This window comes from Callorhinus ursinus, unplaced genomic scaffold, assembly GCF_003265705.2.
Source record: "Callorhinus ursinus isolate GAN/ISIS: 27379988/994484 unplaced genomic scaffold, GSC_fseal_2.0 scaffold43, whole genome shotgun sequence".
Classification (NCBI taxonomy): Eukaryota; Metazoa; Chordata; class Mammalia; order Carnivora; family Otariidae; genus Callorhinus; species Callorhinus ursinus.
Genome location: NW_027397105.1, coordinates 180235 through 205596, shown reverse-complemented (window position 1 = coordinate 205596; position 25362 = coordinate 180235). Strand labels below are relative to the sequence as shown.

The 25362-nt window shown below is 43.5% G+C and overlaps 1 protein-coding gene across 1 annotated transcript in view; it reads left to right on the top strand.

Moving 5' to 3' along the window:
• The first annotated feature begins 133 nt into the window (after positions 1 to 133).
• The window catches only part of ANKFY1 (ankyrin repeat and FYVE domain containing 1), a 68993-nt gene continuing 43764 nt past the window's right edge, over positions 134 to 25362 (top strand). Inside the window, exons 1-4 of the mRNA XM_073881488.1 lie at positions 134 to 183; positions 1829 to 1914; positions 9150 to 9342; positions 13722 to 13840. Coding sequence (XP_073737589.1) covers positions 134 to 183; positions 1829 to 1914; positions 9150 to 9342; positions 13722 to 13840 — 448 coding nt within the window. The remainder of the gene's footprint in view (positions 184 to 1828; positions 1915 to 9149; positions 9343 to 13721; positions 13841 to 25362) is intronic.

The window sequence follows — 25362 nt, the reverse complement described above, 5'->3', positions numbered from 1 at the left end:
TGAGCCTTGCAGGGCAGCTTCCTCTTAGGGAGTAGGTAGTCAGGCTAGCTGCCAGGAAGGCTGTCTGTAGTAAAGGCAGGGGAGACCTGGGGTGCAGAGTTCAGGAGCCAGTGACAAAGGAATTTCAAGAAGAATGGGCTGGTTGAGAGTCAGACACTGCAGAGAGCTGGAGGACCTTGAAGGGTAAGGGAAAGGTAATTGAAGTGGGTTATTTTACGTTCTGACTAAGGCCGTTTCAGTAGAGAGGTGTGGGCAGAAGCCACGTTCGGAAGGCTGGGGAGGTGCGGAAGGGGCCAGTGAGTAGAGCCGGTTCCTGCAGTAACTGGAGCACTCGGTCAAGGGTGTGGCTGCGCAGAACGTGTTTGGGCTGGGCTGTGAGAGCATGTCTGTGGGGGAGGAGGTGGGCCTGCAGAGAAGGGTGTCGTCTTCCATGGCACAGGGCTTGCTTGGGGGGGTGAGAAGACAGATTTCTAGGCATTTAGGGCAGGTCAGTGCTTCTCTTTTATTTGGCTCTGGGCATCATCTTGATACACTCATTCTTTAAGAATCATCTAGAACAGGGGTTAGTCAGCTATGGCCCGTGTGCCAAGTCTGACCTGAGACTTACTTTTGTGCAGCCCTTGAACTAAGAATGAATGAATAAATAAATATTTTTGTAATGGTTGAAGAAAAAAATCAAAAGAAGACTGTCTCATGGGCATGTGAAAATTGGATGACATTCAGTTTTCAGTGTCCATAAACAAATTTTGGGGGAGAACAGCCCTGCTTGTTCATTTATGCTTTGGCATTACAACGGCAGAATTGAGTAGTTGCCCATGGAGCCCAAATTACTGTCTGGCCCTTACCCCAAGAGTTTGCCAAGTCCTGACTTAGAAGGAAGAGTCTTATGCAGACCATTGCTGGTTCCTTTTCGGAATTTCCATGGCTTGCTGATTAAATATATATATACATATAACGTATTTATTATATGTATATATATATAGGCTAGTCATCGTGAACGCAAGTTTTTGGGTCTTATGCATTTTTTGTTAAGTCAAGACTGATGAACCGTCAGAAAGCTCATTGAGATGTCTGACCTCAGACTGCATTGGTGAAGAGCACATGGGTGTTTATTATCTGGACAGAAACATGATCACATTATAGTGCAAACTGCTGACGGTCTTCACTGATACTTAGCATAGCCATGTTGGTGAAACAATAGGTTGTATATGTTATATAAATTTCCAGGCTTGTTTTTCTAAAGCAGAGTTGGAGGAAGAGGAGGGAACTCCAGCTGAAACCAGCCACTTGATGAAGAAGAAGTAGTTAGAAACCAGACACTGCTCTAAGTGATTTAACGTGACTTAATTCCTCCATGGCAAAACCCTGGGATACTATTATTATTTCCATTTCCACCGAGAAAACCGAAGCAGAGAGCAGTAACTGCCCGAGGTCACATGGCTAGCAAGTGGGCAGGCTGGGCTCCAGCCCGGGCAAGTGAGGCTCCAGAGTAATGCTATTGAGGACTAGATTCTGTTGCCTCTCTAAGGATTGTAATAGTAACAAACATTCACTGACCACATACTGCAGGGCAGGTACCCTTCTAAGGTCATTATATGTATTAGCACATTTAACACATTTACAGATGAGAATGAGGCATTTGGTTTTGGGTGTCCCAAGTCGAAAGTGTGGGGCCAGAGTCTGATCCCAGTTAGCCTTGCTCCAGAGCCTGTGGCTTCACCGCCGTCACCATAGCACCGTGCTGTAGGTTCTGTCTTCGTTAATTGCTCCAAATGGTAACCTTATGCTTTTTCCTATACAACTCTTAACAGCTTGATGACACTTGAAGGACACATTTGCGTTGTTGGCAAGCAGACAGTGTTCCCACTGAAGAACGTCTTGGCCGAGCATGCTCTCTCCGTGATACAAGAAATGGTGTGATGATGGTAGTATCACGGATAGGTGCACTTGTGATCTGGGTTTCCCTACCGAGATGCTGCGGAACATCTGTGGTTTTGCGAATAAGAGCCCTTAATCACCCTGAATTCCTTCTTTTATCTTGCCTCTTCTCTGATAACAATCCGTATGTCTTCTGTCAGTGTCCAGGCTGCCAGAATTTTGTGTCAGCAATTTTGGAGAGAGATTAGGGCTGTTGCAGTAGATTTTGGAATTGTGTGTGGATAACTGATAGCCAAAGAAATTTATACGGATTCCTTGAGAAAATGATTGAAACAGAACTTTTATGACCTCCTCATTTTAAGGGTTAGATAAAGGAATCAGCGACTTTTTATTCTGGAAGGCAAATGTGCTCATAATTCAGTATCCAGATGCTTTGTGACTGTTAGTTTTGTTTCACCCCTCCTGTTAGTGAGCTCCCTGTAGGTACTACATTGGTGCTACATTGTTTGCAAGGGGTGCAAGCTAGACTGCCTTTTTAAAAAAACTCTCCAAGAGGCAGTTCCTAATATACTGTAATGCTTAGTGCATAGTAGGTGCTTCATAAATAAAGATTGATAGTTTAAGTGAAACAGAAATGCACAGTTGTTTACTGATGCCATAGTCTTGATGGTTTGGAGCTCTGGAGGAGCAGAATACTTAGGTTGGCTAGAATGTGGCAGGGTTCAGTTTGCCTCCTGGAAGAAGAATCAGCGGTCCAGGGACACCTGGGTGGCTCAGTCGTTAAGCCTCTGCCTTCACCTCAGGTCATGGTCCCAGGGTCCTGGGATCGAGCCCTACATCGGGCTCCCTGCTCGGCGGGAAGCCTGCTTCTCCCTCTCCCACTCCCCCTGCTTGTGTTCCCTCTCTCGCTGTGTCTCTCTCTGTCAAATAAATAAATAAAATCTTTAAAAAAAAAAAAAGAAGAATCAGCAGTCCATAGCTGCAGGCTGCCCCTGTTTCTCAGGCAAGTGGGATGGACCTGTAACCACCAGATGGAACTGGCAAGATAAGCTGTCCTCTGGCCATCCTTTTCATTTGGCCTAGTCAGATGCAGGTGAGTGGCAGGCATGTTTGCCAGGGAGCTCTTGCATAATGAGGCTAGGCCTTCCAATTGTTTGTATTTCTCATAGAGCCGAGTATTATGTCTGTTCTACAAGACTGCTGACTGATAACTAGTTTAAAGGTAGAATCTGACTGAGAGAGTGAAAGACTGAAGCCTTTTCCTGTATTTTCTGGACCCAATATGTTACAGACACTCACAGGCTTTCCTTGCTCTAGCTTAAGCCAGGTGGCCTCATGATCTATTTTTTTTTAAAGATTTTATTTATTTGTCGGGGGTGGGGGAGGAAGAGAGAGAGAGCATGCATCAGGCAGATGGAGAAGCAGGCACCCTCTGAGCAAGGAGTCCAGTGTGGGACTCGATCCCAGGACCCTGGGATCATGACCTGAGCCGAAGACAGACGCTTAACTAACTGAGCCACCCAGGCACCCGGCTTCGTGATCTATTTGGATCCCCCCTCAGAGTGCTGTCTTTACCCTGTAACTTTGTAAGCGAAAAACCCCATGTGCCAAGATGGTCTTTACTTTGGCATTGGCACTATACCGGCACTTAATCCATTTTTAATGAGTGTGACTAGATTATGTTGTCGTCTTCTTCAGAGTGGAAATCTTCCAACAAATCAGTGAATGAACAGAAAATGCCATTCAGTGGGTCTTCTGTCTTAATAGTAGGTTCCCAGAGCAGTCTCCCTGCACGTGACTTGGGGAGGTATGTGCTGGGTGCTGAACTTTTTCTCCAGGGCAGTCATTCCCATACCTGGGGCTGTTTTACTTACTTATTTTTTTAAAATATTTTATTTATTTATTTATTTGAGAGAGAGAATGAGATAGAGTACGTGAGAGGGGGGAGGGTCAGAGGGAGAAGCAGACTCCCTGCTCAGCCGGGAGCCCGATGCGGGACTCGATTCCGGGACTCCAGGATCATGACCGGAGCTGAAGGCAGTTGCCTAACCAAATGAGCCACCCAGGCACCCCCTGGGGCTGTTTTAAACGTACACCTTCCCCGGCCCCACCCCAGATCTACTGAACATTTCAAGCTCTGTCTAGTTCAGACAGCCTGAGTGATTCTTATGCAGCCAGCCTGGGGATAATGTCATCTAGCAGAGCCTGAGAGGAAAGAGGTGGGTAGGCTTCTGGTCATGGATTTGGCTGCTTTCTGCTCCTCAGAGGCATCGTCTGGGAGATGAACTAAAAGAGATGGTCTTTAGGTTCCTTCCCATCAGAAAGTTTTGTGATCGCTAAAAACACTTACATTTGGGTATTAGAAAATTAATTCTAGGGGCGCCTGGGTGGCTCAGTCGTTAAGTGTCTGCCTTCGGCTCAGGTCATGATCCCAGGGTCCTGGGATCGAGCCCTGCATCGGGCTCCCTGCTCTGCGGGAAGCCTGCTTCTCCCTCTCCCACTCCCCCTGCTTGTGTTCTCTCTCTCGCTGTGACTCTGTCTGCCAAATAAATAAATAAAATCTTAAAAAAAAAAGAAAGAAAATTCTGTTTTCCATAATCTTTAAAATGTGTATAAAACTATATATTTGCTTTATAACTGCACATAGAATTAAAATTCAAATATTACAAGGCTTATAGCAAAAAATAAATTGTGCCATCCCTCAGTCCTCCCCAGACCACTTTCTTCTCTCTCTGGTTACGTCTATGTGACATTGCTTATGCTGCCATTTCTAGATTGATCAGTGGTAGTGACTTCTTACTGTAGTATATTAGGAGTTACCTCTCTGAGAGGTTTTTTTAAAGCACAGCCTAACTTGCATCTCTCCAAATGAATAATAGTGATGCTTTTTTAAAGTATGTCAGGCTTTGCCTTTTGGTGTGGGGATTGTCAGTGCAGACTTGCTGTCTGAGGTGATGCAATATTTAAAGTGGCTCATTACATACTTTTATCACTTCACACTTCTCATAATGTCCTGTTGATTTGTCATGACTTTCATTGATCAATTTTAGTTCCTAGGTCAGTAAAACATTTGAATCCCATTCTGATTTTCATGACGCAAAAAAAAATGTGTAAACTTAATGTTATAATAGTTTAAACTATTTATCCGGTAATCATGTCACTGTGGAAGGCAGGCAGGTGGAGGAAATGCTGACAATCATGAGTACACACGTGAATCACAGTACCGTTTGTCATTTAGTTCTGCAAGAGCACCATGAAGCAGCCCTTTCACCCCCATTTTACACATAAACTGAAGCTCAGAGAGATGAACTTGCCTCTGGCTCCATGGCTAGTTACTAAAACGATTTGGACTCCTATCAGTTTGACTCCAGAACTCACTATAAGTGTGTATCAGTTGTTTTTAACTTTTTAATTGGAGCCTAAGACACAGGTGGAAAAGAGGAAATCATGGTAAGTGTAGAACTCAGCGAATTATCAAAATGAAATATCCATTAATTTACTCAGTTAAACAAGGATGTTAGCACCACAGAGGCCCTCACGTTCCCTCCCGGTTACTCCCCTCCTGCTGTTCCTCCCAAGGTAGCCACTGTCATGACTTCTGACACGTAGATTTGTGTTGCTTCAGTGCTAACAGGTTTTGAACAGAATTTGATACGACTCTTGACTGTGTGTCCTTTTACACTTTCTGTTAAGACATCTGGAAATTCAGTGCTAGTTTTTCTTCCTGTTTCTGTACAGAAAAAATATAAATTCCACACCTGATAAAAAATTTATTAACTTAATGTTTTGTGCTAAATACTTCTCCCTTTGTGGTTAATAATTATAATTCTTGGCTTGTTAGTCAAAGCCACTGTGAAGAACTCTTCAAAACCAGTGACCTCTGTAGGTCTGTCACACGAGAGTAAAAGCATAAGACTGAGTCCTACCTAAGGGCTTTTAGTCCTACCTAAGTCCTACCTAAAAGGCTTTATTTACCTAAGGGCATTACCTGTAAATGCTGTGTGCTGATATTTTTAAAATATTGTAGTAGGATCATTGTCAGTACTGTTTCCTTTAGCCAGTGGTTTTGAAAGCAATATTTTGTTTAAATATATGTAGGCCAAATAATTGCAGTATTTTGGGAAGGTATTGTAGGAATTGTCCTCTGGTATGTAGCTCATGAACGCAGTGGTCAGTTTAGCGCTGTAATCAGTACATTTTCATCTTGCCAGGTGCCTTCTGCCTTGTTTCCCCGGGAAACTGACTTACCCCTGAGACTCACACCCAGCTTTGTGACTCCAGGCGTTTATGTAACATAGATCCTCTGGGAGAGAGGAAAAATGTTTCCTACTATATGTATGAAAAAAAAGTCTATTAGTATTTGTACAGATTTCTCTTAAAATAGTTTTTTCTAATTATGAAAGCAGAACACATTTGTTAGAGAATACCTGAAATGTGCAGAGAAGTGCAGTAATTCCCCCCTCAGTGAGATCTGCTAATGTTTTGTGGTATTTGTCTTTTTATTTCTTACACACGTGGATATTTATAATAAAATCGGAATTATAAAATATATTTAGTTTCACTGCCTGCTTTTTTGTTAATATATTATTTATCTTTGAATACATAGAGTATTACATATTTCTTTTTTTTTTCTTTTTAAGGTTTTATTTATTTATTTGACAGAGACACAGCGAGAGAGGGAACACAAGCAGGGGGAGTGGGAGAGGGAGAAGCAGGCTTCCGGTCGAGCAGGGAGCCCGACGCGGGCCTCGATCCCAGGACCCCGGGATCATGACCCGAGCCGAAGAGAGATATCTAACGACTGAGCCACCCAGGAGCCCCGTATTACATATTTCTTAGAAAACATTTGTTGCATAATAACTTCACAATCAAGTACCACACTTAGTTTATTTAACCATTCTTGTGTTTTGCACCAGTTTTTGATTGTTTCCATGTTTGTAAAGAATTAGCTGTTGGATAGTAGGTGGTGGGGGAGGGATGAAGATGAGAGGAAAGGAACCCTCTTTTATAAAACTGGATTGTATTTGTTCAACTGAATTGATCAAGTACTTGGTGAACCTTTGTGTGTCAGACCCTGTGGTAGGCTCTGAGATGTAGATGTGAATTCTTTCACGTTGGAGATCAGACACAATGAGTGAGGGCCTGAGTGAAGTCATAGTGGATATGGGGAGACAGAAGACAGAAGGGTTCCCAGAGATGTTTAAGTGGGAAGGCTGATTTTTGTAGAGTTGGGGCAATGTGAGTGAGAGGGACACATTTAAGATTACTCCCACATTTTCCCTTCACATCACTGGGCTAGACAGTGGTATCATTTATTAGTATAGGGACCATACAAAGGCGGAGCAAATTTGCTTAGAGTTTTGTCCTGGGCATAGTGAACTTGAGGTGCCTGTGGGCCACTAGAGAGCAGTGTCTTTTAGGCAGATGGATAGATGGAGGTAAGAAAAGAAATCTGGACTACAGAGATGGGGTCGTGGATCATTGGCACTTAGATTGTGGCATCAGCTGCAGAGCCTGACCTGGTGGAGCTGCCTTGGGAGGACATACAGTTGAGAAGGGGGCTGGGGGTAGAACCCTGGGGAGCATCAGTGGTCAGGGCTGGGAGGGATGCAGAGAAGCATGGGAAAGACGGAGAACCAGAATGGGAAAGAGGGTGGTGTCGTGGTTGCTGTAAGAAGGAGCAGAACCACAGCCCATGTCTATTGGATTTGGCAATTAGGTCATTGTTGAGAGGAGTTTCAAGGGAATGGTGGGGACAGAGGAGGGAATGACAGGGGAGTAGGGGTGAGGAAGTGGTGGGTAGTAGCTAGAGATGGAAGGGCAAAGGTGGTCAGATGTGCTGTGGCAGGAGGGCTTTGTTTTACTAGAGTCTTAACAGGTTTATGTGCTGAGGAGAAGGACACAGTTCAAAGAGAAGTTCCTGAGAAGGGAGGTTGATGATAAAGCGGAGGACCTGAGCAGAGGGAATGGGTTTGGAGCCTAGGTGGAGGGATTACGCACTTGCATAGGAGGGAGATACTTGCCCTGAGGAAGCACCGGGTGGGTGGGAGGAATTGCTGGTGTGGCCAGAGTTGTTGGCAGTAGCTCAGTTTTCTCAAGACACTGAGAATGAGGCAGGTTGCGTGGGAGGTGGGCTTGAGGGCAGTGTCAGGGTTTGCAGTGTCTCGTGAGGGGTAGAGCGGGGAAAGGGGCCAAGGCCTGGAGGACGGGAGCAGCACCATGGTTAGAGATCCAGGTCTCTAACCATGATCTGTAGAGGTACTGATTAGCATGGTGCTGTGAACCTCAGCAAGGCTCTGGAGCCCAGATAATGGAGAAGGGAAGTTTCTTGACCGTGTACTTCCTCAGGGAAGTCTTCCCTGGCATTCTAAGTTAAATTTATTATAGGTTCTCACACCTCTGTTCTTTCCTTCTAGTGCTCCTAGAGTTGTAGTTCTGCCTTTGATTGTTAGCATTGTTATTGTAATCATAAAAGTTTGCTTTCCGCAGCAAACTAAAAGCTCTCAGGAAAGGTACATCTGAATTTGCTTACCATTGTGCAGTGTCTGGGACCTAGTAGGTGCTTGGTAAGTGTTGAATTTAAGAACCAACCTTTTTAATCCGCCTCAGCATGCCTGTGGATGTGACTTGCTTTCATTTGAACCATTATTGACTGCCCTGCTTCTTTCCTGAAGGAGGGGAGGTCAGGTGGTGTGGGATAGTGGGTAATAGACCACAGGCCCTGGTGTGAGAATGCGTGGGCTCTTATCCCAGCCCCCCCACACCAGCTGCAGGACTGTGGGTAAATTCTTACTCTCGCTGCGCCCCAGCATCCTCAGCTACGCAGGGTGGCTAGTGATTGTGCAGACCTCATGGGATTGTTCTGAAGCTTGCCTGAGAAAGAGTTCACATGGGACATAGAAGAATCAGTTTTCACTACTAGTGGTTTGAAAAACCAGTCCTAGGTGATTTTGATAATCTTTCCTTGAGACTCCTGGCTTTTATGATAAAGGATTTGCAGGGCAGGTACCTGTGAGCATCTTCTGTGTGTCTGTTCCTTGTCATTTATTGAGTATTGATCTTTAGAGAAACTGAGAAGAGAAACTCCTGGACCATGAGGGTCTTTCTGGCCCAGTGATGCAGTGGCACCCATAAACACATTACGGGTCCCGAGGGAGTGTCACTAAGAAACAGTCCTTTTGCTCGTGGTCCTGTCTGTGGGGTGAGGGATTAGTGAAAGCTGCCTGCCTCACACCTGCCATGGTAAACTTGCTTCTTTGTCTGTCTCACAGAGGAGGTGGCCAAGTTGGAGAAGCACTTGATGCTTCTTCGACAGGAGTACGTGAAGCTGCAGAAGACGTTGGCAGAGACAGAGAAGAGATGCACTCTTTTGGCTGCGCAAGCAAAGAAGGAAAGCAGCAATGAGTCCTTCATCAGCCGCCTGCTGACGATCGTGGCCGACCTCTATGAGCAGGAGCAGTATAGGTGAGCCCGTGGACACAGGATGCTTTTGCTTGATTCCCAGGCCACACTGTACCTTCTCCTCTCTTACTTTGTTCCCAAGTTTTTTTCTCTCTAACCAGGATACTAGCAAACCTTTAATCTCTGGAATGTAGTAAGCTCTTTGGGGCAAAATTTTCTTTCTTTTATTTTGTGCTTATTTTCAGCACAGAATGTGGGAGTCATGGTGATAGCATTGATGAGGTGGACAGGAATTCGCTTATGTGTCCGGGGATTCAGAGAGAAAGGTCCCTTTCTCTTGGGATAATCAAAGAAGGAGTCTTGGAATGAGTGGGCAGGCTAGCATGATGAGTGAGGAGGGAATCTGGAGCCACACAGCCTGTGTTAGAAGCTCAGCAGGCACTTACTGGCTGTGTGATCTGAAGTTGTAGGACATGCATGGGGATCCTGCTGCTGCTGCTTACTGTTGTGTTGTTGTGAGGGTTAGATTAATAAGTACGTGTTTTCAGCACTTAGATCAGTGTCTGGCACATAGTAGCTGTTGTTATTAAGTGAGTTTGAGGTAAATGGTAGAGGCTGGGCAGGATTCAGTAGATAAAGACAGTGACGTTACTGGTAGGGTAGTAGGGGAGGCTGAGAGTAGGCTGAAACGCAGCAACATGCAGAGGATTCAGAGGGCAGGAGGGGCCGTCTTGGGGTCTGTGTCCCTGCGGGGGCACCGGAAGAAGTGGGAAGGGTAGGGTGGTTTGAATTGGGAGGCCAGGATGGGAATTTGGACTTGATCCTCTAGGCAGTGTGGGGTAGTGTTTTGAGCTGTTGGACAATGATGTTATCGTCAAAGTGGCGTTTCAGGAAGATGAACCTGGTAAGATGGTGTAGGCAGCGCTGTGCGGAGAAGAGAGCAACGGAGCGGCTGGGATGCTGTGTGTAGTCGAGGCCGAGACGAGGAAGGGCTGAATCGGGGTGGTGGCAGTGGGTACGGAAAAGAGACACGGGCGTGAACGTGCATACGAGGGGGAGTTCGGCTGCTGAGGAGATGGACGATCAGGTCAGCTAATACTTAGTAAAATTACAAAATAAATCATGACATCTAAAATAGATCAAAATCCAGGGGCACCTGGGGGGCTCAGTTGGTGAAGCGTCTGCCTTCGGCTCAGGTCATGGTCCCAGGGTCCTGGGATCGAGTCCCACATCGGGCTCCCTGCTCAGCGGGGAGTCTGCTTCTCCCTCTGCTCCTACATGCCTGCTCATGCTGTCTCTCATTTTCTTGCTGGCGTGCACACTCCCTCTCTCTCATAAATAAATAAAATCTTAAAAAAAAAAAAGATAAAAATCTAGAACTGCCATCTTTCAAACTTAATTATTCATAAAAGAAAGAAAAATTTAATACCCAAAACAGGAAATATATACTCTGAGTAAAGGACAGCCTTTTAAATTGAACAGATGTAGCTACTTACTTGTAAAATACAGTTCATCGTCTCTTTTCTATCCCTCTTTCTTTCCATGGACAAGTGAAAACTGTTTACCCTGGTGTGGGGAAAGCCTGACCTATTTCTTTTGTGGGCGCATTTCCCCCACTTCGAGGCTCTTCTCCCTTAGAACTCCCATCGTTCACTTTCTCTGTTACTTCTCACTGCGTGCATCCATTATACCTCGACCCCTCTGGGAGGCCGTGGGGATGAGCCGGGTCGCTGCAGTACAGGGCCTCTCCTGAGCTTCTAAAGCCTGTCCCTCACCCCGTGCGGCTTGGAGATCAGATGGGGAACAGGGCTTTCAGAGAGGACTTGAGCTTTTGAGATGGAGTACTGAAGTTGGAAAATCAGTTTCTAAAGCAGATGGTCCTTTACCAAAATAAGAAAAAAAAAAAAACCTCACAAAACTTTGTCCTATAATATGCATTTTGTTGAATTTAAATTCTGTTTGTTTGTGCATCTCAGTAACTGGAGTAATTAAAGAGGAGGAATTAAAAGGTTTTTAAATTGAGAAATGTGGAAGAAATTGGTCCCTTTAATTTTACTTAAGTTCAGGAGAAGGCTTTTATCCCTTAAGATAGTTAAAAGTGATGGTAATACATCATTCTTCTAGCAATCAAGCTTATAGTTTTTCCTGTTAAAGAGTTTGAGGAACTAGTAAGAAGCTCTTCATTTATGCTTTCTCTCCAGTAACAGCATCCTAGTATGCATATTTTACAAGGAAATGCTCTTTGACTAGAAAGAAGATTTTAATGATTTTTATTTATTATTTGTTTGAGAGAGAGAGAGTACGAGCGGGAGGAGGGGCAGAGGGAGAGGGAGAAGCAGACTCCCCACTGAGCAGGGAGCCCAACATGGTGCTCCATGGGGCTGGATCCCAGGACCCTGAGATCATGACCTGAGCCAAAGGCAGATGCTTCACCAACTGAGCCACCCAGGTGCCCCTAGAATGAAAATTTTAAAAAAATTACTAGCCTCCTAATTGTTTCCGCACAGAGTTCTCAGAAACTTATCCAGTCTTCCATTTTTGAATTGTATTTGTAGAAATTGTTATTATTAGAAATTATTAATGAAGTCCTTGTCTGTATTTCCCTTTCCCCAGTTTGGCCTGACATTCATGAATATGTAGAAACATTCGTTTTTATAATTTGGGGCTAGAAGTCAGTCAGTGGCTGAAACAGGAAACAATGAGTCTTCATTTAAGTTATTAGAATTTAATACTTTATACATAAATTTAGAGTTTAAAAAATTATTTGTGTTTTATAAACAGCTTCCTGTTTTTCACTGAATTTTAGAAATTTTATCAAAGGATATGATTCGTTCTATTTTATTTACTTACTTATTCTTAAAGATTTTATTTATTTATTTGACAGAGAGACAGTGAGAGCAGGAACACAAGCAGGGGGAGTGGGAGAGGGACAAGCAGGCTCCCTGCTGAGCAGGGAGCTCGACGTGGGCCTCGATCCCAGGACCCTGAGCCAAAAGCAGACGCTTAATGACTGAGCCACACAGGCGCCCCTGATTTGTTCTATTTTAAATAAAATATTTAATTGTTTCTTTTTACTGATTGATTAATAATGTTCTACTGTGTTAACAGTAGTTTGTAATAATTTGAAATACTGAGTATCCTATTGCTCTTCTGATCTTATGTGATGAGTTGCAGCTTGGTCTTCAGTGGAGCTAGAATTGCTGACTACTTACATTCTGGAGGGTGGGTTCGTGGGATAAACTGCGTCTGCGTCAAGCATTATATAGAAACAGTATTCTGCTTGGGTCTCCTTGGGATGCATTAATTCATATCATAGATTTTTTTTCTTTTTATTGTAGTGACTTTTGTGTATTTAGCTTGTAAAGCTTTCCAACCTAACACGTTTTGAAGGGGTGTATGAAAATAAAAGAACTTGTAAAAACACAGAATGATGATAATTAATGACTTTGGATTATTGCTGCCAACAAAGCCATATGGTACATGCTTGTGTCAGCCCAGTGGGTCATCCTTAGGTTTTTGTTAAATGCCCAGACGCTTTCCTCCTTCAGCATTTGACATTTCAGAGTCAAACATAAATAACTATTTGGAAAGCTCTTTTCACAATAACGGTTTGTCATAAATATGGAAACATGTTTGAAAAAAAGATTTCTCCTACCCCATTTCTTTATAAATGATTGAGTAAAAAATGTCTAATAATAGGTCTGAATGTTTCTGTCGAGGACAGGAATGTAGATATTGGTTTCACGTTCTTCACTACTTGGTCAAAGCCAATTTGTAGCTTTTCTGCGTCCCCTTGCTTGACTGTCAGTGCGGTACAGTGTGGCTCTGTGGTCCCAGAGCCTGTGTCATAGTCGTCACGTTTTCTTTCTCTCCCTGATGATTCATCTTGATTTGTTCTACATGAAACCTCTATTACATTTTATGTGAATATTAATCATCCTATTTAACCAGTAGGTTCACCACCTTAAGAATCCCATTAGGGAAGGGGTGCCTGGGTAGCTCAGTTGTTAGGCGTCTGCCTTCGGCTCAGGTTGTGATCCCGGGGTCCTGGGATCGAGCCCCACATCGGGCTCCGTGCTCAGTGGGGAGCCTGCTCCTCCCTCTCCCACTCTCCCTGCTTGTGTTCCCTCTCTCACTGTCTCTCTCTCTGTCAAATGAATAAATGGAATCTTAAAAAAAAAAAAAAGAACCCCATTAGGGAAAAGCAGAATATCCCATGTGAACCAAAACTCGAAGTTGGAAATACAAATATGTCTAGCAACATGTATTACACACGTGGCCCAGTAGAATTCAGTGCTAGCACAGAGAAATAACTTTGCTGTGATATTTTTCTTTTGCAAGTAGATGTTGATCAAGCAGTACCCATATATTTGTGAACCCTAGCTATACCTAATTATGATGACCTTTTTCTTTTTGTATCTGTGGCTATTTCTCTTCACCAGTGATCTGAAGATAAAGGTTGGAGGCAAGCACATCAATGCTCACAAGTTTGTGCTGGCGGCCCGCAGTGACAGCTGGAGTCTGGCTACTTTGTCCTCCACCGAGGAGCTGGACCTCTCAGGTGAGCCTCTGACCTGTGGGCACTCACGACTGCCAGCGTAAGAACTCTTGGCAGGAGGTTATGTGTGAAATATTAGTGGTTTAATGAAAGTAGAAAACTTTTCTTATCAATTGATGGTGACCATAAACTAGTTAAATAATTAGTGAATCAGTGGCTTGAACACAAACACTTCTGTTCAATACCTGACTAATAAATCATACATACTTGGATAGCTACGATGTTCTTACAATTTATAAAATAAAAATATCTGTCTAGAAACTCTTTTCATGTAATATTATAAATATGGGAGCATGTGTAGAAAAAAGGTTTTCTTCTACTATAAAAAGTCGTGGTGTTCAGTTGCTTAAAATTTAATCACAGTTGCCAAGTGTTCTTCCTGGTCTGTAGGAAGTTACCTTGTCCTCTCAGAAGTAAGAGTTACCCCAGAGAATAGGAGTCGTCTTTCTTTAGCATTAAAGGGTGACCATCAGGCTTTAGAATTTGAGCAGGTGCATTGAGCTGTTTAATGTATGACTTAATTGTTTTATGCCACATTATGTTGGATAGAATTTGGGTAAATGTGGTGGTAAGTAGACTTAAAAAAAATCATTTTCAAAAGTTTACTTTGGAATTGCATTTTCATTTAGTACTTACCTGCTTTTTTAAAACAAATTTTAAATTTAATTCTTTTACTAATAGTCATGAGAATCATAACACATGGTAAGGAGATTCCCAGGCAGTAGTGTAAAGAGTTACTGCAGAAGCGACTGGCTGTGTGGAAAGGCTGCTGAATTATGTCTTTCTTCAAAAGGTTTGCCGGTTCAGAAGGTACTGTTTTCCATGCACAGCTGGGAACACTGAAATGATTATAACAAAGTCCTCACCATATAGAAATGGGGTAATAATGGATCATTTCAGGCGAGGGCTGTGCATACAGTATTACAGTTGCTTTATGTCTGAGGTACAGAAGACCAGCGTGGGCTGTCACCCGAGTAGTGTTGCAAAGGTTAAGTGGGCATTTATCTCAAGGGTTTAGGGGAGCAGATGGCTAATGCTTCTTCACTGTGAGTGAACTCTGTCTCTTTAGGATCGTTTCTAGGGTTTATTTTATTTTATTTTATTTTTAAGATTTATTTATTTATTGGAGAGAGAGAGAATGAGAGAGACAGCACATGAGAAGAGGGGAGGGTCAGAGGGAGAAGCAGACTCCCTGCCGAGCAGGGAGCCCGATGCGGGACTCGATCCCAGGACTCCAGGATCATGACCTGAGCCGAAGGCAGTCGCTTACCCACCTGAGCCACCCAGGCACCCTGTTTCTAGGGTTTAATTTGTGACCCATAATTCAGAGTTGCAAACACAAGTACTGAGCATGGATACACATGTGCGTGTGCATCTCTGCCTGTGACAGCACATCTACTTGGGAGACAGTCTTCACTGCTGTACGATGGGAATCTCTGAGCAGAGCTTTTCTTTGAGGCCATATATCTTCCACCCCATATATAACAACTGTGGATAACTTTTAAAGTCCATTCACAAGAGGCATGATAGGGGGCGCCTGGGTGGCTCAGTTGTTAAGCGTCTGCCTTCGGCTCAGGTCATGATCCCAGGGTCCTGGGATCAAGCCCCGTGTTGGGCTCCCTGCTCGGCGGGAAGCCTGCTCCTCCCTCTCCCACTCCCCCTGCTTGTGTTCCCTCTCTCGCTGTGTCTCTCTGTCAAATAAATAAAATCTTAAAAAAAACACACACAAAAAAGAGGCATGATAGGATCTCAATTTAATTATGTGACCAAATAGTTTACAAAGATTAGAAGAGATTATAAGATATAGGAAATATTCTAACAAGAAAAAAGTTCAGAATGAGTTGTCATTTTTGGATATCTATTAAAACATTATCAAAAACTGATGGTCCCAGTAGTTTGGGGCTCATGAAATTGGTACTCTTGCACACGGCCAGTCATATTGCAGATGGCCCTGACGGTTTTAGAAAGCAGACAGCTGAGTCTTTCTTTGAACCTCATCATTGACTTTGTCAGTTGGATTCTGCCATAGGAAATTCAGACAGCATAGATACTTATCATAGTTTTATGTGTAATTGTGAAATATTGAATGCAATCAAAATGAGTAAGAATGGAGAGCAAACAAAATGATGTAAGAACACAGAGACTTGCATTAAGGTATAAAAAGCCTCATTCAAACATTAAAATTTTGCTTTTACTTTTTTAGTACATCATAACATTTAAGAGCAGCTTTAACTCACTGACCACAAGACTGCATCACTGTGAATCAGGAGATTAGAAAATGTTTAGTTTAGGGAAAGTATCACGTTTATGTCTTTAAATGTCTTTGGACTCCTTCCTGTTATAAATACTAAGTATGGTTTGGTCTTGAAAGTTAGCTTTCGAGAGTGATCCACAGCAGAGCAAGCGTTTTGTGGCTTCTGTAGATCAGGCACCTCCTAAGGTGGCTGAGAGTACAGCCTGTGGAGTTGTTAACTTTATACAGTTTATCCATGAAATTGTCATGGGGGCGAGTTCGTGGAGGTGGACCGATTCCCTGCTCCACTGTGTGCTTTGTCCAGCAGTCCTGCAGCATTTCCGTGTGTGTGTGTGTGTGTGTGTGTGTGTGTGTGATATACGCAGCTGGGGGTGCCTCCGAAGCCGTGTGTGTGTGTGTGTGTGTGTGTGTGTGTTATGAGATATGCAGCTGGGGTGCCTCCGAAGCCGTGTGTGTGTGTGTGTGATGCGATATGCAGCTGGGGGTGCCTCTGAAGCTGTGTGTGTGTGTGTGTGTGTGTGTGTGTGTGTGTGTGTTATGAGGTATGCAGCTGGGGGTGCCTCGGAAGCTGTGTGTGTGTGTTATGAGATACGCAGCTGGGGGTGCCTCGGAAGCCGTGTGTGTGTGTGTGTGTGTGTGTGTGTGTGTGTGTGTGATGCGATATGCACTAACCCCGCATGGCGGCCAGCAGTTTGAGGGAGATTGGAAATAAGCTCTTATAAACAAGTGTATAAATAGCTCAGAAGCGATGTTTTAAGTGGTTGAACTGTTCCACACTAATAGAGTTGATAAAATCGTTTTATCAATTTATTGGTGTTTTGTTTCTTCAAAATTATTCCATCCACCTCACAGATGGCAGACACTTTTCAAGGCACTAGGGGACATAGCAGTGAATAAAATTAAATTCCTGTTTGCATGGAACTTACATTCTGAGATTGATTTTCTGAGTTCCACGTTTTCTTTTGAAGTTCTTGTGTAACTGGTATTTCTTAAAACTCAAAATAAACACAACTTTAATTGTGTTAATTGTAAAAATTTTAGCCTGTGTTGGTGAAGCTGTTGTAGGGCATTTAATGCCAAGTATTTAAAACGTGCTGGGATAGAGGAGCGTCTTTTTAGCGCATACATTGTTGCAGAGAGTACAGTGTGTGGTGTCTGGTCCGATGCCCAGATCTAGTTGTGACAAAGTATCAGACAAACCCAGATTGAACATTCCAGAGCATAACTGGCCAGTGTCACTCAAGTCTGGTAGGGTCCTGAAAGGTAAGAATCTGTTACAGATTGGAGGTCAAGGGGACAATGAAATGCAGTGTGGATTCTGGACCATAAAAAGGACGTTAATGGGAAAATTGGCAAAATGTGCAAAGGTCTGTAATTAGGTAACGGTATCGTATCAGTCCTAGTTACCTGGTTTTGATTGTTGTCCGATGGTTGTGTGAGGTGTTCATAGAAGGGGAGGATGGGTAGGGGTGTCTGGGAACTCTGGAACTTTTCTGTAGTCTGACATTATTTCAGAACACAAAGATGAAAGATGGGAATTAGCTTCTTTATTATCTGAACTGTAAAGAGATGTTTAAGGTCCTGCGGTCCCCTGGGAAGGGAAAGGGTAGGAGAGCTCGCTCAGCCGGAGCCCAGACCCGCTGGGCGCCGCCCACGGCTTCGGCCGCCTCTCCGGGCGCTGGCGCAGGCGTGGCTCGCCGTCTGCGGGGCTCCGCCGCGCTGGAGCGGCTGCTCTGCGGAGGGACGCTCCTGTGTGCTTTCTCCCGCACAGCTCTCGTGCCTCGCTGGCAGAACTGCGTGTGGCGGTGAGTCTTCGGCTCCTGAGGAGTGTCCCTTCCAGATCCCGGAGGGCGTCGCCCGCCCTCCTGTGGCGCCTGGTTGGAGCGCCCCCCCCCGGAGGCCGCCCTGTGCCCGCAGCGCGGGGGGGTGCCAGGCTCCACGCGGCGCAGCGCGCCGCCCGGGGGCGTCCGCGGGGGGTTTTGTTAAGAAACGCAGCGGTGCTTGACGTCGGTGGGACACCGTGTGAACTGCTAGCTCCGGGTGGCTCCGTGGCCGTGTTAGAGCGTGCTGTGTTCCTCCGGAGGGTGTCCGGGGTAGCTTTAAAGTATGCCCATCAGTGATTTGATACCGCTCCCTCCCAGGGTGGGGCCCTGATTCCCCGTCCCTCCGTAGGGGCTGACTGAGCTCGGCGTGCAGGTGGCGGTGGGAGGGGCCAGGTGGCTCAGTCGGTGAAGCGTCTGCCTTCCGCTCAGGTCCTGATCCCGGGCTCCTGCGATCGAGCCCCACTCAGGGTCCCGGCTCCGCGGGGGGCCTGCTGCTCCCCGTCTGGGCACGCATGCGTGTTCGCGCGCTCTCTCTGACAAATAAATAAAATCTTAAAAAAAAAAAAGGGACGGCAGGTTCCTCCAGAGACAGGCTTGTGGATGCATCCTGACTTCCTCCTTGGTTTCTCTTTGGGAGCAGCTAGCCACTGTGTCTGAGGACATCATATAGCCTTGTGGGCTCCTGCTGACGGCTCAGACCCCTTGCCAGAGATCCTCTGGGAGCCTTGGAAAATCTGTGGTGATATCCCTTACTCGATCCTGGTGTCGCTCTTGTTTTTTTCCTAATTATTGGCTATGTTGACTTTGTGTTTTTGTTTAAAATAGTCTTTTAATACTAGTCATAGCAGCCGTTTAGTGTAGTCATGACTGTTTGGTGGTCGAGCTCTACGTGCTCCACCTGTATACACTGACTTGTCTTCAGAACGGCATTTTGAGGGGAGTACCGTTGTTGGCTCCCAGTTCATAAATGAGGAAACTGTGAGGCACAGTCACATTGAGGAACTCACCCCGGTCACACAGTAGGAAGTATGCGAGCTGGGATTTGAACCCAGCCCTTTTGGCTACAGAATCCATTCGATTAACCATAGTGTTGTGCGGCCTTTCACTTTTGGTTTCTTTTGTTTCTAACTTCACTGAGATGCAAAGGAAGTGAAATAAATTGCCCATACTAAAAGTGTACAGTTTGATCATTTTTGACATAATTGTGAAACCATCACATGGAATGACAAACACTTTCACCTCCCTAAAATTTCCTCCCGTGTCTTTTTAATCCATCCCTTTTCCATCCACATCCCCAGGCAACCACTGATTGATTGGCTTTCATTCATTGTAGAGTAGCTTGCATTTTCTAAACTTGTGTAAAAACAGACTCATGGAGCATGTAATATCTTTTGCCCAGCTTCACTCACTCAACATACAGATTGTGAGATTCGTCCAAAATCTCTGTATGCTGTGGTTTCAGCTGCTCATTCTTTGTTACTGCTGAGTAGTATCCAGTGTGTGCATGTACCACAATGTGTTGTTTCAGGGACCTGCTGGTGGATGTTTGGCTGGTACAAATGAAGTTTGTATGCTCGATTGTATGTGTTTGTTTTTCTCTTGGGGTGCCTAAGTTTAGTGTTGGGAATCTCCTGAAAATGGATGAAATGGATATAGACTGCACACCCCATGAGCGGTGTGCGGAAGAGCTCCCATGCTCTAGAGCCTTACTGACCTCGTAGGCAGGTGGTTTTTTCTTACAGCGTTCACCATACGAAGGGATGTGGAGTGCAGTGTGGCTCTGAGGACCAGTAATGTTGAGCATTGTCTCCTGTTATTGATCATTTGTGTGTCTTCTTTTGGGAAGTGTGGGTTCGCATGTTTTGCCCTTTTAAAAATTGGGTTGTCTTCTCAGTTTTGAATTGTAAGCATTCTGTATATAATCTGGATACAAGTTATTTGTCTGAAAGCATGCATTCCTACCTTGTTCCTGATCTCGGAGGGAAGCAGTGAGATCTTTCATCCTCCATATTACCTGTTGATTGTAGGGTTTTTGTAGATGTGCTTTATCAGTTTGAGGATTCCTAGTGTTTTGAGATGTTCTAAGACGTGGTTTTGAATTTTGTCACTTTTTTTTAATCTATTGAAATGACTCTAGTTTTTTTTACCTTTATGCCGTTAATATAGGAAATTACATTGATTTTTTTCCACCGTTAAACTAGCTTTGCATTCCTGGTCTAAACGCCACGTGGTCACTATGTATTATCATCTAAGTTGTGGACTTTACAGTTTTCTCTTATTATCCATTTACTTATTTATTTAAAGATTTTATTTATTTATTTATCAGAGGGAGAGAGCACCGGCAGGGGGAGCTGCAGGCAGAGCAGGCAGAGGGAGAAGCAGGCTCCCCGCTGAGCAAGGAGCCTGATGTGGGGCTCGATCCCAGGACCCTGGGATCATGACCTGAGCCGAAGGCAGACGCTTAACTGACTGAACCACCCAGGTGTCCCAGATTATTTATTTTTGATCTTCTGTTTTCATACAAGGATTTAAAATTCCACGTTTCCCTCTAAGCACTGCTGTAGCTGCATCTTGCAGATTCTGGTATGTTGTCATTTAGGTCAGGGTATGTTCTAATTTTCTTTGTGATTTCCTTGACCCATGAATTATTTGGAAGTATGTTGCTTAGTTTCCAGATGTTTGGAGTCTTCCTAGATACTTTATCATGACTAATTTATTTTCATTTTCCTTTTTTCTTTTTTTGAACGAGCGAGAGCAAGTGCATGCACATGATGGAGGGTGGGTGGGACAGAGGGAGAGGGAGAGAGAGAATCTCAAGCAGGCTCCATGCCCAGTGCAGAGCCTGACGTGGGCTCGAGCTCACAACCCTGAGATGATGACCTGAGCCAAAATCAAGAGTCGGATGCCTAACCAACTGAGACACCCAGGCACCTGGGACTAATTTCTAATTTAATTCTGTTATTGTCAAATAACATACTTTATATGATTTTGATCCTTTTAAATTTATTGACACTTGTTCTACAGCTCAGCATATGGTCTATCTTGGTGCACATAAATGCACTTGAGAAGAAAGTGTATTCTGCAGTTGTTGGAGATAGTGCTTTTTATGCGTCCATTAGATCAGTGTATTTGATAATATTGTTCAGACCTTCTCTATATTTTTTTTTCTTTTGTGTCCAGTTCTGTCAGTGCCTTGAAGGTGGGTGTTAACATCTGCTATAATTTCAGGATTGTCAATGTCTCCCTTCAGTTCTGTTCATTTTTGCTTCATATATTTTGGGCCTTGTCATTATACACATATACCTTTATTATGACTTCCTGATGAAGTGTGGCTTTTATCATTTTGAAATGATAAAATTTATTTCTGCTAATGCTCTATGTCTTGAAGTCTGTTTCTGATAGGAGATAGTCACTCTGGGCTCTTTACACTTACTGTGTACAGGGTATATTTTTTTGTATTTGTTTACTTTCACCTTGTCTGTATCTTTCTATGGAAATGTGTCCCTTGTGGGCAGCACATGATGAGGTCTTGCTGTTTTATCGCTTCTTTTTAAGTGGAGTGCTTAGACCACCAATATTTAATGTGATTATTTTTATGATGAAGGCTACCATGTTTTTTTCTGTTTGACCCAGCTTTTTTCTCTTTTTTCTGGGCTTCTCATTTTATTGCCTTCTTTTGGATAATTTGGATATTTAGTATTCAATTTAGATTTTTTTTTTTTTTTTAAAGATCTATTTATTTTCAGTGAGAGAGAGAGCGTGCACAGGTAGGAGGGGCAGAGGAAGAAGGAGAGAGTCTGAAGCGGATTCTACGCTGGGCGCAGAGTTCCACTCGGGGCTCTATCTCATGACCCTGCGATCATAACCTGAGCCAAAATCAAGAGTTGGCAGCTTAACTGACTGTGCCACCAGGTGCTTCCCCACCCCCTAGTTTTTTTTTTTTTTTTAAGATTATTTATTTTTAGAGAGAGCCAAGTATTCCATTTAGATTTACTCACTTCTTGACTACCTCTCTTTATATTATTGTTTAGTGATTGATCTAGGGCAAAGTTCCTCAACTTCAGCATTGTTGATATTTTGGACTCTTTAATTCTTTGTTTTGGGAGCTGTACTGTGCATTGCAGGATATTTACCCACTAGACGCCAATAGCACTCCCCCACTTTGACAACCAGAAATATTACTGGACGTTGTGAGGGGTCCCTTGGGGGGCAAAATCGGCCCTGGTTGAGAACTACTGTAGGGATTACAATATATATACCCCTCACTTCTTATAGAATATTTATAGTCTGTGGTCTCTTTGTACTTTGCAACCATATAGGTCCCTTTCACGCTTTGACCACGGACCTTAACGGTATAGCCGTCACAAGTGTTCCATGTACATCCCTGGAAAATCCCACTCTTCACAATCATTCATGCTTCAGCAAACTTAACAGGATTAAAAAGTCATTTATATTTACTCAGATATTTCTATTTCTTCAGTTCTTCCTTCATTTGTCAAGATCCATGTTTCCTTCTGGTATCATTTCTCTTCATCCTGAAGAACTTCTTTTAACATTTGCTTATAGACCAAGTCTGTTAATGACAGATTTTTTTCCCTCATCTGAGGAAGTCTTTATTTTGCCTTTGTGTCTAAAGGATATTTTCCTGGATATAGACACTTGAGTTGACAGCTCTCTTTTTGTAAGGAACTTTAAAAATGTTGTTCACTTTGTTCTGGCCTCTGTGGTTTCTGTTGAGAAATCTGCAGTCATGGGGATCTTTTGTCTGTATGTAATGGTTGTTTTTCTCTAGTTGCTTTCAAGACTCTTTATCTTATTTTTTAATTTTTAATCATAGTAAAAAATATTTAACATAAAATTTCTCTCTGTTCTTCAGATAGGATAATTTCTGTTGGCCTGTCTTCAAGTTTGCTGACTTTTTCTGCTGCCATTTTCATTCTGCTGTTGAGCCCATTGAGTTTTTATTTACATATATTGTATTCTTCATTCTGTAATTTCCACTTGTTCCTTTTTTAGTTATATGCTGAAAATTTCTATTTTTAAAATTTTACGTGTGTTTTCCTTTACCTTCTGGAGCATAGTTACACCAGATGCTTTCATGTCTTTGATAAATTCAGTATTTGGTCATCCGGGGGTTAGAATATGTTGTCTTTTGCCTTGAGAAATGGCCATATTTTCCTGATTTTTTTTTTTTTTCCTATCAAATGATTTTGGATTGTATCCTGGACATTGTGATTACGTTTTGTAGACTCTGGGTCCTGTATCATCCTCTGGAAAATATTGAATCTCTGTAAATTCAGACTGAAAGTTGTTTCACCTTCTGTGGGTAGTGGCTCATACATCACTGCAATTCTTTTTTTTTTTTTTTTTAAGATTTTATTTATTTGATAGAGAATGACACAGCGAGAGAGGGAACACAAGCAGGGGGAAGTGGGAGAGGGAGAGGCAGGCTTCCCGTGGAACAGGGAGCCCGATGCGGGGCTCGATCCCAGGACCCTGGGATCATGACCTGAGCTGAAGGCAGACGCTTAACTGACTGAGCCACCCAGGCGCCCCTTTCACTGCAATTCTTGAAGCTAGGCTGGGACTCTTCCATACATGAGTATCTCAGAGGTAAAGCCTTTGTTCATACACAAAATGAGATTTTCCTTGCTCTTCAGCTCCGCCAGACCCCTTTCCTTGGTGCACCTGGCCAGAAAGATGGAGTTTTTACTAGAGGGTTATGCATCCACATGGTCACCATACCAGTGTGGATCCCTGACTGGGGTCTGTCCTCAGGGTAAAGCCATAGGGGAAAAAAAAAATGGGGCAACTCATCCAGCACGGTTGCTTCTTCAAGTTTTCCTCCCTCTACAGCTCAGCTACTTTTGTGTACTTTTTAGAATCATCAGGTAGTTGTTTTTTGGTGCTTTGTCTAGAGTTTTTGGCTAGAATCAGTTAAAGTGCGATGGGTTGTTACCCTGCCGAGACAGAACTAGAACGTCTGTCCTTTTATTACTTTTTGATAAGGGACGATTTAGAAGTATGGTTTGGGGTTTATTTTTATTCCCAGGAAGTTATAGTTAAGGGTGCATCCTTAAAATGACTGAAGAGCACGCTTTTACTGATAAAAGATGTCGTCTATCACAATTTTTTAATTTTTTGAATCAAAAACTTTTGTGTAAAGTAAATGAAGAAAAAATAGTTGGAAACTTGAAGACAGTTGAGTTAAACCAGAGTCATAGTAGGATACTCAAAATACTTTTCTCAGTATTTTAGATTAAATACAGGATTTAAGGGCGTCTGCCTTCGGCTCAGGTCACGATCCCGGGGTCCTGGGATCGAGCCCCGCATTGGGCTCCCTGCTCCGCGGGGGGCCTGCTTCTCCCTCTCCTGCTCCCCCTGCTCGTGTTCCTGCTCTCACTGTGTCTCTCTCTGTCAAATAAATAAATAAAATCTTCAAAAAAAATACAGGATTTAAGTAACGAAATTAATTTCCTCAGTATGCTTCATTTAATGGCTAATTGCCTACCAGTAAGTTTATTCCCATTCTTTCCAAATGTATTATAAAGCACTTTTTAAAAATGAAATCAAAACTACAACCAGAAAACCTGGCCATATAGAAAATCTCAAGTTCTCTGCAAAACGTGGCTCTGTGCACCCTGGACTACTGGGAAGTCAGAAGTTGAGGTGTTTTTTTTCTTTTGATCCCTGCAGTCACGGAGTTTTACCAGCTTGTGTGCTGGGCCTGCTGAGGGCCTCTCACAGCAGGTATACCACACAGGTCGTGGAGGCCGACTGGCTTCACTTCTCAGAGTCTATTCCTTTTGCGTCTCCTCCTGGTTTATAGGCTCATCGAATTGAACAGCCATTTGTGTGAGTAGATTGGTAGCAGGCGACAGCATGATGCACCTAAAAGCACATACCCTCCTCCTGGCTCAGTGCTCTTTGCCCACCTTGTACCCATGGCTGCTTTAGGCAGAGTCTCAGAGTGAATTTATTTTCACTGTAGTTTGGAGATGAAGGGAAGAGTCAAGACAGGAGTGGGAATGCTTGGAGATCACTTGAACTTTACTTCATTTGAAGTTTTGAGGGCTCCCAGGAAATCCCCGCTGATTGTGGTTTTTAAGAAAATTATTTAGGTTTTGACTTATCAATTGTGAAGTTTATTGATTTGGATAATCGGGGGAGGGTTATTAAAGGACACCAGCCAAATTCTAAAACAGAATCAGGGTGCCTGGGTGGCTCATTCAGTCAAGCATCTGGCTCTTAATTTCAGCTCAAGTCATGATCCCGGAGTCCTGGGATTAAGCCTCACGTCGGGCTCCACGCTGGGTGTGAAGCCTGCTTAACATTCTCTCTTTCCTTCTCCCTCTGTCCCTCCTCCTCCTCCTCCAAAAATAAATAAATAAATAAATAAATAAATAAATAAATAAATAAATAAATAAAAATAAAAAATAAAAAAAAAA